The sequence below is a fragment of the Thermobia domestica genome, chromosome 5 (assembly GCF_964235325.1).
Source record: "Thermobia domestica chromosome 5, izTheDome1.hap1.1, whole genome shotgun sequence".
Taxonomy (NCBI): Eukaryota; Metazoa; Arthropoda; class Insecta; order Zygentoma; family Lepismatidae; genus Thermobia; species Thermobia domestica.
The window spans coordinates 182,307,681-182,324,746 of record NC_137458.1 but is presented as its reverse complement, the minus strand read 5'-3'; the positions used below and the strand labels follow the sequence as shown (position 1 = coordinate 182,324,746).

Sequence of the window (17,066 nt, the reverse complement as noted above, 5' to 3'; positions counted from 1 at the left end):
TTTTGTAGCTATTATATTAAAATTGAGTATTAAAATATATCAGTTATTGAGATTATTTTTTACCGGTACATAAACATAATTGTAAGAATCTGAGGGGAAAATTTTTGTTCGAACACGATGTTCGTCGGGAGTGCCCTGTTTTAAATCAAAAACCAAATAACTATGAGGATCTTGTGTTGCGTCCTGATAGGCTTCCTGTACAAATTTTGTGTTACCAGGATATAATTGACGTGCTAGATAATTAATTTGAGCCTGGTCTCTGGGGTTTTTAAAACATATTATATAATGGCAATTTAATGATATGTCTCGCATACCTTTAGCTTGATGAAACATATTTTGTGTTATAAAAATAACACTTAAATCTCGGTGGTGGCTACCTTTAGTAAAAAAGTCAACAATTCGTGTATCACATTCTCGCATTAAATCGTCAATAATTACCAGATGGGGGCCAGCATGTGCTGGAAAATCATCTATTTTGGGGAGCCCTTCTTTAAATGTACAACCTGAGGATAGAGTTTCATACAGAGGTTGCCACTCACCATAACACCATACTATATTTTTCCATTTTTCGGCATAATGTTTTAAAAACTCTTTTACAAAATATGATTTACCACACCCAGTGGGGCCAGCTATAATACAAGTAAATGGGTGTTGAAACTCCATATTCTGTTACACCACAAAATAATTATGAATATGATAACATATTATTATTATTACTTTTCAGGCATGTTTACAACTTTACATAATTGAGAACAAGTAATTATGGTCCGCTGAATGCACGGCAAATGAAGCTGGAGTTTTCGCCATGTACAAACACAGAAATTTACCTGACCATTACTATCGTCATCTGACGAACGAATAAAACACTGACGAATACCTTTAAGAGTATCTGACAATGATATTTTATAATTTTCACTAATGAAAAATTGTGTAGGCAATGAAGAATTTGTAACAGCATTAAAGTAGTTTTCAATATATGAATAATATGATAGAAAAGTATACCACTCATCAGGTGAAAGACGAATACGATCATAGTAATTATGTAAAGTGATAATAACAGAAAATTCTCCCTCATCATCGTATGCTAGACCAACACATACCTCGAGTTCATTGAAATAATAATAATATTGATTTAAAATTTGATTATCCATTTTTTTTACTCTCTACTTAATTAAAAACTATCGTTTCTACTAATACTGTATTTACCCTATTCGATTTCTTTTATAACCGTAGGGAAGTGTATCAAAATTTTCTATTCGTTTCCTTTTACTAGCAGTAACCTGATAGATTTTATGCGCCTCCGGCTTGGTAATCAATTTATAATCTTTAGTACGTACAATTTGTCGACCGAGAGGAACGTTAATAGAAGGCGAATTATTTAAAATCATATCTTTCATTTGTTCAAAGTTAACATATTTTAATGTTTTATTATTCAGTGTGATTCCCTTGATTTTACATACTGTCTTTGTTTTACCACTAAGAGTGTTAACAACAGAATAGCCGTAACATTTGGGACCACCAGCACAAAATTCTTCGATATATGCATCCGGACCATATTCTGCCAACTCATTCTTCCATTCCCCTAAATGCACTCCTATTTTTAACTGTGGCTCACTAGGCGATTGAGTGTAAATAATACTATCGGTATCATAATATAACACACGCTCGCCAAGTAAATCCAAATAACGAAATAACTCGAGGCGAGCGTGTGTCGTGGTGTATGCGGGGATTATCACGTTAATGTTTTTAGCAGGAGCAATAACGCTCTCATTAACACTCCAGTTGAGCACACGGAATTTGTCGCCGATTGGAATACACGAATTAACCTCAATATTTGGATTTGTTAATTTATCGAAATACTCCTCGGGAGTTTTAATGATAGCGATTTGCTCCATGTTTTCTCTTTGTGCGAACTTACCCCACAGGCTGTTTACTCCTAGCTTTGAAATTCGTTTCTTAGGTTTGTTGCGCGTAATCTTTTCCCGGTCTAATCGGATACCCTCTTTCTCATAATACTCCTGTATGAACTGGTCTTTTTGTTGTTCGGTGACGCATCCTGCAGGCCAGCCGTTACACTCAGTCTTGATCTTCATAAACAGGTTAATGTATTCCGTGAAAAGACCGCCCTCTTTCTTTTCAGCGTCATACATTACAACCTCATAGCTCCATACCTCGTGTTTTTCTAGCACTCTATATCCTTTCTCGACAGCTACCCGCACTTCGTCTACAACCCACACTCCAGTCGAAGCTCTTTCCCCTTCTGAATGCGTGCATTCTTCTTCTTCATTCAGAGTGTCCGCGCACGTTCGGCATAAGGGGAACAATAATTTTCCACCACTCCGATAGGGCAGCACCGGGTGGTAGAGATTGGTCGGGGGTAAAACCGAACACTTTATTATTCCCTCAAACGCTGAAATATCGGGACACTCGTCATCACCCACATAAACTTTCGGATGACCCACAGGATATTTTTTCACCTTACAACAGTAAGGATAGAGGGAGATTATATCTGTATACATGATACGTTCTCCCTCTTTCGTCTTTCTGTAGAGTTTCACGTTGTCGACTCTTCCGCCATACAGGGCATCCCGCGGGTGAATTGGGGCTTTTTTAGTCATTATGTGGTTTTTTACAAATATACTCACCGGTGGGTGTTCTTTTAAAAACTCGCTCCACCGGCATTCCCACATTTCATGAACCATATACCCCAGCTCTTTTAAACGATTAATTTTGTTTACACTACTTTCATAACGCATATTGAAAGTAGTGTACGCGTCATTATATATGGGGTTGTCACGGCCTGTGGGGTAACACTCCCGGCACCCGTGAAATAGACACCCTTGGTACTCCCAAACGTGTTCTTCACCATTATAGTGTGCATATCCATCCACTTTATACCCTCCTCTCACCACAACCTCTCGCCCGTTACCAGAATGTTGGATTCGTGTTTTCAATCTGTCGGCCTCGTACACGAGCCACTGAACGGCGCCGACAGGTTGATTATCACGCCACCTGTAGCCACTATGTGGGATAATACCAATGGTGTCTTGTCGCAGGAACTTTTTTCGATACATTAAGTTGCACGCGCTGGCAATGCTTATAGTCTCGAGGAACGGGTTGACGCCAGATATAGCCTCAAACTCGTTCAGAAATTTTACGCAAGCATTGCGCAGCACGTCCACATCGTTCATACAGTATTTTATAAGTTGTTCTTTTAAAACGAAACCCGTCTCTCCAAGTGTTTCCTTTTCCTCATTGTACCAACGCAAAAACTTCTCTTTCTGTTTCTTTTTCAAACCCTCCACATCGTAATACTCGATACCTGGTAAAGCACCCCTATACTCCTGATTAGCTTTTGCATTGAATAAATGAGGGAAATGACCCTTCGAGACGGGCAAATCGAACGCGTCGCCTAATTTGGCCAAAGGCATCGGCAGGAAATTTAGACTATCAATAAATTTTAAATATAAATACTCCATCGGTAAAATTTTGCACCCCCGCATAATTATTCGCGGTGTCCACTCTTTATGAAGCATCATTGCACGTAAAATAAAATGGGCGTCGTAGCCCTTTGCGTTATGAGCTACAACGACTATTTTATTTATTTCAGAACGCCTTTGTGCTAAATAGTCTAAAAATTCGCCAATGCATTTGTCCCCGTAAAATACATGTGTTCTATCGCCGCATACACCACACCGTTCAGTCTCACTGTTTTTACAACAGTAGCACACCTGTTGGCTGACTAACAGGTTGGGCTCATGCTCAAAAATACCACCGGCTATCTCTTTATCTTGGCGGCACTCGATATCGTAAAACACTAATAACCATTTCTGTGCGGTACACGTTCGGCATGGTTGTATATAACATAAATGGCCTGACGGCATCATATTATTACACCCTGTGCAGAATACCTCCCCACAGACATGTGGATTCCGCCCTTTTTTCACGACGTAGGCTTTACGACATTGAGGACACACCTTCAGAATAGCGCACAATGAAGCCTTATGGTTTTTGAGACACTGAGGCCCATAAAAACATCTATTGCATTCCCGGCAGTATACTACACTTTCCGTAATTGTGCATGGTGGTCTGTTCTGGCATTTATTGCATAAAGCTTTACACTTCCCCACGTGCCTGTCTTTGGTCTGAAATTTTTTGTGGCATTCTTCGCAGAAGTATCCGCATGAAAAGGCTGCTGTCAGACTAGTGATGACATTATAATGGCTGTTAATATATAACAAATTAATCTGTTTGCCATGACCGTGACCCTCAAAAAATATTTTTTTTTCCGATAACCCATCATACACTGTGATTTTATAATCCGCTAAATATGCTTGAAATTTTTTTAATTCCGGTATCCCCCCGCCATTCTCTAGGCTAACACCAGCCTTTTCACTTAGTTCGGATACCTTTTGAAACATATGTTTTGCGTATTGATTTCGATATCTATCTCTTTCTTTTTTATCGTTTTTATGTTCAATAAGCCCTATAGCCACCACCAGAGCTTGACCCAAACAATAGTATTCAGGGTTTTTAATGACTATAATACCTCTGTTATGTTTTATGTACTCGTTTATGTCAGAAAAATTCTGTTTCACCCGTCCCATACCAATAGGTAATTCGACGTGGTGAAAATAGAGAATAAAGCGATCTTGATATAAGAATGAAGTATTGGATTGAATTACTTTTTCTAACGCACCCCACACATTTTCAGCAGTCATATTATTAGCAGTTCGAAACGACAAATAGAATGGTTTATCTGGGTGATTTTGGTTTATAAAAGTCAACCCTACACGATGATGAGGGAGCACACCTCTCATTACATACCGTACCAAATCATTAATACCATTTTCTACCCATTCAAGGGGATTTTCTCCCTCGGGGGGAGGAGTTAATTCAATTGTCAGTAAATTCCCATTATCTTTAAACTGTCTATAATATTGCTGAGATTCAGATATTATATTAAATCGCTCCATTTTTTTTGCTGTTTATCTAACTTTTAGAATATTGTAAAATCGTTAATGCTTGCTATTTTATCTTAATTGTAGTCTTCCAACTATAGAACACCAATTAGTGTTTTTTCTAATAACCTATTATTCTTAACGTTCAACAATTATTCACTGTAACGCTATATTTTTTTGCAAAATTATTCTCGAAAAAATCAGGTATGTGCAAGAAAAAAGTAATTGGGACTGTTCCAACTATAGAACACCAATTAGTGTTTTTCCCAATAACCTATTATTCTTAACGTTCAACAATTATTCACTGTAACGCTATATTTTTTTGCAAAATTCTTCTCGGAAAAATCAGGTATTTGCAAGAAAAAAGTAATTGGGACTGTTCAAACTATAGAACACCAATTAGTGTTTTTCCCAATAACGTATTCTTTCTAAACCTGTAAATAGAAAAAAAACGGAATTTTACTTTGCAAAACCACCACCGAAAATTTTGACAGAGTTCAAAAAAATGCTTATTTTTAAAAAATCTATATTCGGCTTATTTTCGGTCGCTGTGACACCGGGTTTTCACGATCGTATTCAGCACAACGTATTCTTCAAAAAATAATTGATTTTGGGTGAGGTTATGAGGAACACTTAAAACCCGCACCGAAAATTTTGACAGTTAAAAAATGCTTATTCTTAAAAAAATCTATATTCGGCTTATTTTCAGCCGCTGTGACACCGGGTTTTCACGATCGTATTCAACACAACGTATATTTCAAAAAATAATCTATCATGGGTGAGGTTATGAGGAACACTTAAAATCCGCATCGAAAATTTTGAGTTAAAAAAATGCTTATTCTTAAAAAATCTATATTCGGCTTATTTTCAGCCGCTGTGACACCGGGTTTTCACGATCGTATTCAGCACAACGTATTCTTCAAAAAATAATCGGTCCTGGGTGAGGTTATGAGGAACACTTAAAATCCGCATCGAAAATTTTGAGTTCAAAAAATGCTTATTCTTAAAAAATCTATATTCGGCTTATTTTCAGCCGCTGTGACACCGGGTTTTCACGATCGTATTCAGCACAACGTATTCTTCAAAAAATAATCGGTCCTGGGTGAGGTTATGAGGAACACTTAAAATCCGCATCGAAAATTTTGACAGTTCAAAAAATGCTTATTCTTAAAAAATCTATATTCGGCTTATTTTCAGCCGCTGTGACACCGGGTTTTCACGATCGTATTCAGCACAACGTATTCTTCAAAAAATAATCGGTCCTGGGTGAGGTTATGAGGAACACTTAAAATCCGCATCGAAGATTTTGACAAAGTTCAAAAAATGCTTATTCTTAAAAAATCTATATTCGGCTTATTTTTGGCCGCTGTGACGCGTGGTTTTCACGATCGTATTCAACACAACGTATTCTTCAAAAAATAATCTATCATGGGTGAGGTTATGAGGAACACTTAAAAATCTGCACCGAAAATTTTGACAAAGTTCAAAAAATACTTACCATTAATTCACACAAAATTCACTTCACTGTTCTCACACACTGCACACGATGTTATCTTTTTGCACGCCGACGAATAACTGACTGAGAACTGCTTCGAACCTCACCCTTATATAGTGTTCTGCTTTCCTCTGATTGGCTAAAATAAAACTCTTTTTCATTGGAGCAAAATCTACAAGTCAAGTATCTCATTGGTTAAAATAAAACTATTTACTATTGGCTCCGAACAAAAACGACTAAGATAGGTGCTAAATATTTTCTACGTCCATTTTTGATGTCCAAAAATCATAAAATGGCTCATATCTCGAAAACGGTCAAAAATATCGAAAAAATAATCGAAAAAATCTCCCCTTTATGAATTCCCCTTGCCGATTTTACACATGAAGAACCCATGGAACCATGTTTCAAACCTGTACGACAAGGGTGGGCCAAGTTGCCAAAAAAACTTCGGATCGTCATATCTCGAAAACGGTGAGAGATAGAAATAAAATTTTAACGGCATTCGATTTAGGATCATCAAATGTATAATCTACCCAAGTTTGGTAAACATCGCCCAACTTTCAACGTTTTTTTTTCGAAAATCGAAATTTTTTGCCTCTAAACCGTCATATCTCGAAAGCGGTAAGAGATAGAGCCACATTTTTGACCGGTCTTTCCAGTGGAGTACACATATACAGAGTTTCAAAAACTCAGAAACCAAATGGGTCGAAATTTTGAAAAAATTCGAATCGTTATATCGGGAAAACAGTGAGAGATAGAAATAAAATTTTAACGGCATTCGATTTAGGATCATCCGGCCACGTTTGGTAAACATCAGCCAAACGACTAAGATATGTGCTAAATATTTTCTAAGTCCATTTTGGATGTCCAAAAATCATAAAATGGCTCATATCTCGAAAACGGTCAAAAATATCGAAAAAATAATCGAAAAAATCCCCCCGTACCTCACCCCTTGTCGTTTTTAGACATGAAGAACCCATGGAACCATGTTTCAATCTTGTACGACAAGAGTGGGGGGCCACGGCGGGTCCAAAAAAAAACATAACACATTGAAGTGCCGTTTCTCGTCTTTCATGGCGTCATTGCTAGAAATACTCCAGACAAGTCGTCTAAGTCCATTTTTGGGTGCCCAAAATCATAAAATGGCTCATATCTCGAAAACGGTCAAAAATATCGAAAAAATAATCGAAAAAATCTCCCCTTTATAAATCCCCTTGCCGATTTTACACATGAAGAACCCATGGAACCATGTTTCAAACCTGTACGACAAGGGTGGGCCAAGTTGCCAAAAAAAAACTTCGGATCGTCATATCTCGAAAACGGTGAGAGATAGAAATAAAATTTTAACGGCATTCGATTTAGGATCATCAAATGTATAATCTACCCAAATTTGGTAAACATCGCCCAACTTTCAACGTTTTTTTCGAAAATCGAAATTTTTTGCCTCTAAACCGTCATATCTCGAAAGCGGTAAGAGATAGGGCCACATTTTTGACCGGTCTTTCCAGTGGAGTACACATATACAGAGTTTCAAAAACTCAGAAACCAAATGGGTCGAAATTTTGAAAAAATTCGAATCGTTATATCGGGAAAACAGTGAGAGATAGAAATAAAATTTTAACGGCATTCGATTTACGATCATCCGCCCACGTTTGGTAAACATCAGCCAACTTTCAACTTTTTTTTCGAAAATCGCAATTTTTGACACAGCTTAAAGGGGTACCACTGCTCATGTTGAATGAATGTGCTGGAAAATAAGCCATACTCTTTTATTAATTCTGCTATGTTTTAAATTTGGGTTGGAAAATATGCCATACTCTTTTATTAGTTCGAATATGCACTATGTTAAATAGGCGAATGAAGAATGTGATATCTCCTCTGCTATGTTTTCGTAAAGTGCTCATAAAAGGGAACGAATCTTATGTGGCATGTGGCAGGTGCGGTGATCCGGCGTCGACCGATCTGCGCAGACCGTGCGCGTGGACAGCCAATCGGCGTCAAGGGGGCGAGGTCCGACGCCAGCCAATCGGCGGGAGTCCCGCGCCAGCCAGTCAGCGCAGTAGATAGGAGGTCATAAAAGAGCGTGGCCAGGGGGCGTGGCCTACGCCAGCCAATCAGCGTCAAGGGGCGTGGCGGGGGGCGTGGCCGGAACCGACCAATCAGCATGAAGGGGCGTGGCCAACAAATCAGCGTCAAGGGGCGTGGCCGGGGGCGTGGCCAGCCAATCAGCGTGAAGGGGCGTGGTGGGGTCCCGTGACCTGCGCCAGCCAATCAGCGTCAAGGGTTTGCGCATGCGCAGTAGGAAAAAAACACCCGCAATTGTCCCCACTCTACTGTATTGTTTCACCTACAACACAAGACACTGATTCACTTTGTTGTCTCCTGATATAGAAAAATGTAACAAATAAAAGAAAATATTTGATTCGTTTTACAATTAGCATACAAGATGGCACTTGCTGTTATATCTTACTAGAAGTGCCCAGTTTTATGAAATGTTTATTTGTGTGGGTAAAGTATTTTAAAGTAACAATCTTAAAGTAACCATAGATATATTGTTTGACCGTTTTGCGTGTTATGTTTCATATTTTATTTAAATATTAATTTACATTTAAGGAAGTAGATTTTGAGACGAAACTTGCGCAGAACGCCATAATGTGTTGTTGCCAAATTTGTACGTTTGCTGTAATAGTCAGAATAAGAAAATTCCTAGATTCTAGCGTTGCAGTTCGAGAAGAGGAATCGCGGTAACGGTTGAAAAATAATTTCCCAGTAAGTATCTAAGCAGAATTCCATAATTACTCCCTTTATTATCTGGCATCAGTAAACATTCGATCAGCAATGCCGCACTATTCAAACAGCGTTTAGCATAGCACCGAGAACACCTAGTGGTCCACCTTAAATCGATGTATGTTAAATACAAACAAAAAGCTGGTACTAAATTTTTACTTTGCGGGCTCTTTTGGCTGCAAAAGGTTTTACAATGTCCTCAAAAGATAGCTTTGAAGCTAACTTATGCTCTATAGATATGATCCTAATGTTGGTGAGTCGTTTCCTTGTTAAGTTTCTGAGGTATTTTTTTTAATGATCTTTAGTTTGCTAAAACTGCTTTCCATGCATTATAGTGAAAATAAATATTTGCCCAGTTTGGGCTTCTCTAGTAAGGCGCCTGTGCCCTCGTTTAGTTACATCACTGCATATGACGTTGGTATTTAAGCCTTTATTTAAATTTCTCTTTTCGTTTCAGTTTTGGGAAGTCATATCAGATGAACACGGAATCGATCGAACAGGAACATTCTATGGTGACTCTGACCTACAACTTGAGAGAATAACTGTTTACTATAATGAAGGATTTCGTTCCAATTATGTACCTCGAGCTATATTGACTGATCTTGAACCAGGTTCAATTGACAATGTTCGAAGCGGACCTTTTGGTCAGATATTTAGACCTGAGAACTTTGTTTGTGGAAGAAGCGGTGCTGCTAATAACTGGGCAAAGGGACATTACACAGATGGTAGTGAGATAGTTGATAGCGTATTGGATGTGTTAAGAAGAGAAGCAGAGAGCTGTGATTGTCTGCAAGGGTTTCAGCTGGTTCACTCACTTGGCGGAGGAACAGGATCTGGATTTGGGACACTAATTATTTCAATGATACGAGATGAATATCCAGACAGAATCATGAGTACCTTTTCTGTAGTTCCATCTCCAAAGGTGTCTGAAAATGTAGTTGAACCGTACAATTCAACCCTTTCAATTCATCAATTAATAGAAAACACAGATAACACATTATGCATTGACAACGAGGCTTTGTATGACATTTGTTTAAGGACATTAAAAATTTCTCAACCAATATATGGTGACTTAAACCACCTTATTTCTCTTACAATGTCTGGAATCACTACTTGTCTGAGATTTCCTGGACAATTAAACGCCGATCTCCGTAAACTTGCAGTTAATATGGTTCCCTTTCCCCGGCTTCACTTCTTCATACCTGGATTTGCTCCTTTAGTATCGCGTGCTGCACAACCATATCGCGCAATGACAGTTCCTGAGCTCACACGTCAATTGTTTGATGGCAAGAACATGATGGCTGCTTGTGATCCTTTAGCAGGACGTTATTTAGCTGTAGCAACTGTTTTTAGAGGTAGAGTCTCTATGAGGGAAGTAGACGAACAGATCTTCAATATCCAAAACAAAAATATTGACAGCTTTGTTGAATGGATTCCCAACAATGTGAAAACAGCCGTGTGTGATATTCCTCCGCGAGGATTAAAATTATCAGCTACTTTTGTAGGTAATTCAACAGCCATTCAAGATATATTTAAGAGAATAGGTGAACAGTATGTTTCCATGTTCAAAAGAAGAGCCTTCTTGCATTGGTATACAGGTGAAGGGATGGATGAACTAGAATTCACCGAAGCTCAATGTAACATGAATGACCTCGTGTCTGAATACCAACAGTGTCAAGAAGCTGGTATTGAGGAAAGTGAAACTGAAATTTCTGTTCGAGCTTCAAAAGATTGTTTTACAATTGGTGTTAATAATATACTTTAAATTCTTGATAGGTAGCTTTCAAACGATTTTGATTTCGAATCGTAAACTACTTCATTTACTTCCTAATTTATTTGTTCTGCTTAATTATTATAAGACATGGCAAGGTCAACTTTATCATATCCTATAATTTGAAAACGAAATTTGATTTAACCAATTAAACTAATTAACGTAGCTGCACGATAGAGCTAATATACATTTCTCTGCAGCACATTCAACCAATAGCTTCGTTGTACTTGAGGTGGTTATTCTTATTATCGACAGAGGGTCGAGAAAGGTTTCTTCTGTGAAAAATTAATTTAGAAAACATAATTTATTCTGTGAGAATTAGACGATTTTTAATTTTTAGTTAATATTTAAAATAATAAATTTAACGCATTTGAATAATGTAAAATAGCAGTTGGAAACTTAGTTATTTTGATTAGTGGAACAACCCAAAGGATAAAAAGCATAACAGCAATTTACACATATGTTGGGTTGGTACCTTGAACATTGTTGTGGTTGTCTAAGGGTCCAGAAGAAACTAATTTTAAAAGTATAACAAAACACAATTTTAGAAAATAAAGCATAATTTAAAATATATAGCACAATTTTTGAAAAATTCTGTATAAATGCAAGTTTAACATACTGTAAGTTTAGCCGTGCATATCAGGGGTTACTTTGCACAAAATATGAAAAGAGATTCACTGTCCTCTGTCGTTAAAACCATGAACTGTAAAAAGGAAATTTCAACTGCCAATGTAAAATAGAATATCTAACTGTACTTTGGCTATAATTTTGGGGGTTAACATCAGTTTTAATTACCCGGAGAATTTGTTGTTGTAGAGGAATGAAAAGCAGTTATGTAAAGGCCGCCAAAATTTGAAAGATATCACGTACAAGAATTTCCGTCCAAGTTAAGTCAGTTTCGTAGAATACTACTGTGTATAATGGGACTTTGATGCAATAGTTGAAATTGAAGTGTGTAACGTTTAAAAATCATAAAAAAGGAAAACTGGGAGAAGGCGGTTTCGGCCTCTAATCGGGGTTACTTTGCACCGGTCCAAAATACCGCTTAAATAGGAAATTATTACTAGTGGGGCCTCCTGCAATCTAAATTTAGGCAAATTTTCTATTTAGGTAGACAGCAGGATGAATTTCTTATTAGAAAGTAAATTATGAGCAGTGGCCGATCCAGAAAAATTGTTTGAGAGGGTCTTTACTCACAAAGGCTTCGTGTTTTTAGAAATCATTGGACTTTCGGAGGACTTGAAGCTTTTACGTATAGATATGTCCAAAATTTGATTTAAAAAAAAATAATTCGAAATCATGCAATTTGCGTGGGCTTCAGCCTGAAAGTCCTAAACCCCGTAAATCTTCCACTGATTACGGTTGGGATGATATTCTTGGACATAAGGAATAACCAAGACCCATCAGTTCACGGGAATTTTTTCTGTCCCTGAGTTGATATGTGGTTGAAATGTGGTTCCTGTGCCGGTACCAAAAATTACCTAATTTCCTTTACAAATATTGGTACTTCATACTAACAAGCAATATACAGAACAAGGCACGATCAGATCCGACTCAAACCTCGCCCAGAGAACACATAATACAAAAGAAGAAAAATGCCAAATTGGAGCTGCCCCATCCAGAAACACCGGAGATATGCTCCGCAACATAACGCACCACGCGACAATATCATATAAGGTAAACGTCGCATGATACCCGTTTATGTCGGAAGTGGAAAGGATGGGCAGCACCAAGATATCAAGATATTTGATATGCTATACCACTAACTTGGCGGCCATCTTGAAAGCCGCGATCTTGGATATAGTGTAAGGTATTGAAATGAGAAGCGGGGTGTATGATGTATCAACGTAAGGTAAAATGCAAAAATAAAACCAATGATGTAACCGTGAAAAACTTGTGTGTAATTGTATGGATGGGACGAAGTGTAGAAGACTCGGGCAAAACAAATGTGTATTCAAAGGACAGAATAATAGGGCAAGACCCCACGATAAATGGGTCGCGACAAGTAACTGCAAAAGTGTGTGCATGGAAGTGCATCCGCCTTGACAGATTATGCCTTTCGAGGATACTGGGATTCTGTTTGGAACAGTGAAAACCATAATTGCAACCCGCGATACGAGCATTCGTTTGGAGACTACATAAACTACAAAGGACTATCTCTTATGGAACAGCAATTCGACACCTCACTCCGGAGTGTAGGAGATATTATCTTGGATTGATTATCAAAAGCACAACCTACCTGTGATTGAAGCCCACTCCTGGACACCGTTTTGTACGTTTCTTGTTCAATTTTCTTGCTATTTCGTGAAAACAAAGGACATTTCGGCCCACGTTTGTTTAAACAACACTGTCTGAAACGAAGTGTGTAAACATGAGAAAGACCAGCAATTTCTAGCTTACATTTCTTTACGAATGTTTCTTTTCCTTTGCGCGGTTTGCTGCATCGTTTCGCGACGGTGTCAAATATTCACAATAACAAGGAAAGGCAGCATTCTGCATTGACTCGATGAATTCCATGAGTTGTTGCAATCTCCTACGAGAAGGCTAGTTTACCACACAAAGAGACAACTCGAATTGTGTGTACTGGTTTCACTGGCACATATGGAACGAAGTGAACGTGACAACAGGGGCCGACCAGTGAGAAGTGATAGTGTATTTGTGACATTCGCAAGCCAAAACGCTCAATATGTTGTGTAGTGAATGTGTCCGCAGTATCGTTCATCTAAAACACCAATGTAGAGCTGCAATGGCGAACCCTCTCAATGTGGTGTTGCTGATGCAAAGTGTATTTCCAAAGCAAGTGTAAGTCCAATCGGCAAATCCGACAGTGGACGAACGACAAGCAACTGAACATATGGTGGAGATTTTGAACAACCACGATGTAACAGAAGTGTATGTGGATGAGACTCTCGGAACCAGTAGACACAATTCGAGTCGTTTCATTGTGTGGTAAAGTAGCCTTCTCGTGGGAGACTGCAACAACTCATGGAACTCATCGAGTCAATGCAGAATACTGCATTTCCCTGATATTATGACTGTTTGTGACCGTCGTGAAACAGTTTAGCAAACCGCGCAAAGGAGAAGAAATATTCGTAAAGAAATGTAAGCTAGAAATTGCTGGTCTTTCTAATGTGTACACACTTTATTTCCGTACAAAACGGTGTCCAGGAGTGGGCTTCAATCACAGGTAGGTTGTGCTTTTGATCACCAATCCAAGATTATATCTCCTAAACTCCGGAGTGAGGTGCCGAATTGCTGTTCCATAGGAGATAGTCCTTTGTAGTTTATGTAGTTTCCAAACGAGTGCTCGTATCGCGGGTTGCAATTGTGGTTTTCACTGTTCCAAACGGAATTCCAATATCCTCGAAAGGCATAATCTGTCAAGGCGGATGCACTTCCATGCACAGACACTTTTGCAGTTACTTGTCGCGTACCATTTATCGTGGGGTCTTGCCCTATTATTCTGTCCTTTGAATACACGTTTGTTTTGCTCGAGTCTTCTACACTTCGTCCCATCCATACAATTACACACATGATTTCGCGGTTAAATCATTGGTTTTATTTTTGCATTTTACCTTACATTGATATATCATACCCCTCGCTTTTCATTTCAATACCTTACGCTATATCCAAGATCGCGGCTTTCAAGATGGCCGCCAAGTCAGTGGTATAGCATATCAAATATCTTGATATCCTGGTGCTGCCTATCCTTTCCATTTTCGACATAAATGGTATCTTGCGACGTTTACTTTATATCATATTGTCGCATGGTGCGTTATGTTGCGGAGCATATCTCCGGGGTTTCTGGATGGGGCAGCTCCAATTTGGCATTTTTCTTCTTTTGTATTATGTGTTTTCTGGGCGAAGTTTGAGTCGGATCTGATCGTGCCTTGTTCTGTACGTTGCTTGTAAGTATCGATACCGGTACCTTCATTCTAATATCAATATTTGTAGATTACATGCAGTTTTGTGTAGAAAGTGAAATGTATAAATAATGAAGGGAAAGCTCTGCAGAGAAACGTTATGCTAGTATGTTAAACATCCCTTTTTTTACGTTGCGCAAAGTAACCCCACCTATGAGATTACTTTGCCCCAAAGTTTATATTTCAATAACTATGACCATACTGAATGTTTACTAATGAATTTGCACTAATGTTTTCCTTATATATCTAGCTAATATATGTTTAAAATGCAGTGTTCTAAATGATTACGTTTGAAAGTTACATGCGATTTTCTTTAAAATTCCTTAAATCTTGTGCAAAATAACCCCCTCTGACGGTACTGTATTAATATTTTTTAAAACCAATATTTACAAAGCAAAATCTTTGAGAACATGACATGCAACAATGAAAAGCTTATTTTTATTTCTTAAAGATGGATCACCACCCGGAAGTCAATACATATTTGAGCTCATTACCTTAATTACTGCGCAATGAAATGTTATATATAAATATTGTACAATACTATGAGATAGAATTATGTTTCAGCTACAACACAAGACACTGATTCATTTGGTTGTGTCTCCTGATATCAAAAAGATAACAAATAAAAGAAAATATTTGATTCGTTTTACAATGAGCACACAAGATGGCTCTTGCTGTTAGATTTTACTATAAATGCTCAGTTTTATGAAATGTTTATTTGTATGCGTAAAGTATTTTAAAGTAACGATCTTATTACGAAATAAATATATCGTTTAACCGTTTTTTGTGTTATACTTCACATTTTATTTAAATATTAATTTGCATGTAAGGAAATAGATTTTGAGACGAAACTTGCGCAGAACACCATAAGGCATTGTTGAACAAATTTGTACGTTTACTGTCACAATAAGATTCCAGCATTGCACTTCGAAAAAGCGGAACTTAACTGTGAATTGCGGTAAGGGTCGAAAACTAATTTCTCCAGTACATATCCAAACAGAATTATCCTACTTCCATCCTACAGAATTATCCATTATTATCCTACTTCCTTTATTATCTTACATCTGTAAACACTCGACATAATCTAGCAACGTCGCACTATCCAAGCAGCGTTTAGCACAGGACCGAGAACACCTAGTGATCCACCTTAAACTTTTCGTGTAATCCTCTGAAGTGGAGGGGGTAAAAGGAAAAAAGAAGAAAACTTTCCGTCAAAAATGAATAAACAATAGTTTTCTTCTAAGTGTAACTGCGCAGTTCTGTGAGAAAAATTTGAAGTAACGTTTAAAGATTTTATAGTCAGTACACGCCCTGAATCAGAGAAGTGTATATCTAATTTAGTAACCACATAATGGCAAAAATATCATTAAGCATAATACAAAGGGTTCGTGAGTTTCCTACAGAATACTCTGTTGCTGAAAAGGATAAACTTTTGTGTATTTTGTGTTCCGAGAGTATTAACCCTAGAAAGACATCCTGGGGTTGCCGGCGATTCCACTTGTTTTGACGTACGCATCTGCGCCTGTGCTAAATAACCTAAATGGTTCATGATTTGTCTACCTTCAGTGCTTGAGTACTGGTCAAAGTAGGAACATTTAACTGCTGTTTCTGTACATAATTTGTTTATTTTGTGCAGCTGAGTCACATACGACCCCAGGGTGTTTTTGTGCTACAAAAATAGCATTGTTAGAATTTTTTTTCTATTTCTCTCCGGCTGAAGTGCAACGTATCATGGCGTCAATAAGTAAGGGACTCACATTGGAAGAAATCCAATACTGAGTGAGGAGACATCAGCCACAAACTGTAAAAGAATCACCAAGTGGGTGGTCGGTGTGTTTATGGTCCCCGGGACAAACAACATGTGTGTATTGCTTACGCAGTTTATGTGCTGATCATCGCTTTGGAATTTGTGGCGACTGTAAGGATGTGAAGTGACCCACACTAATGCTGTAAACAAAGCAGAATTCTCAAAACTTGTGTAGCAGTTTCAAATAATTTTGACGGAAAAAGTTTATTAACATTTGTATGACTATTCAAATAATATAACTAATGAACAGAAAATCCGGTATTCTAACTGGTGACCTACCTAGCTATATCTATAACAATAACATAACCTAACTTAAACCAGG

At 37.9% G+C, this 17,066-nt stretch overlaps 1 protein-coding gene across 2 annotated transcripts in view; it reads left to right on the top strand.

The window, feature by feature from the left end:
* LOC145686311 (tubulin beta chain-like) overlaps positions 1-15,709 on the top strand; it is a 297,132-nt gene extending 281,423 nt beyond the window's left edge. The window contains exon 2 of one of the 2 annotated variants that reach the window (XR_014131584.1): positions 9,701-9,837. Coding sequence is in view for 1 of the 2 variants with exons in the window: in XM_081759461.1 (XP_081615587.1) it covers positions 9,701-11,008 (1,308 nt within the window). In the remaining variant the exon portion in view is untranslated. Of the gene's footprint in view, positions 1-9,700 lie in introns of both variants that reach the window. The other variant, XM_081759461.1, reaches the window with a different exon arrangement.
* Positions 15,710-17,066: the final 1,357 nt, after the last annotated feature.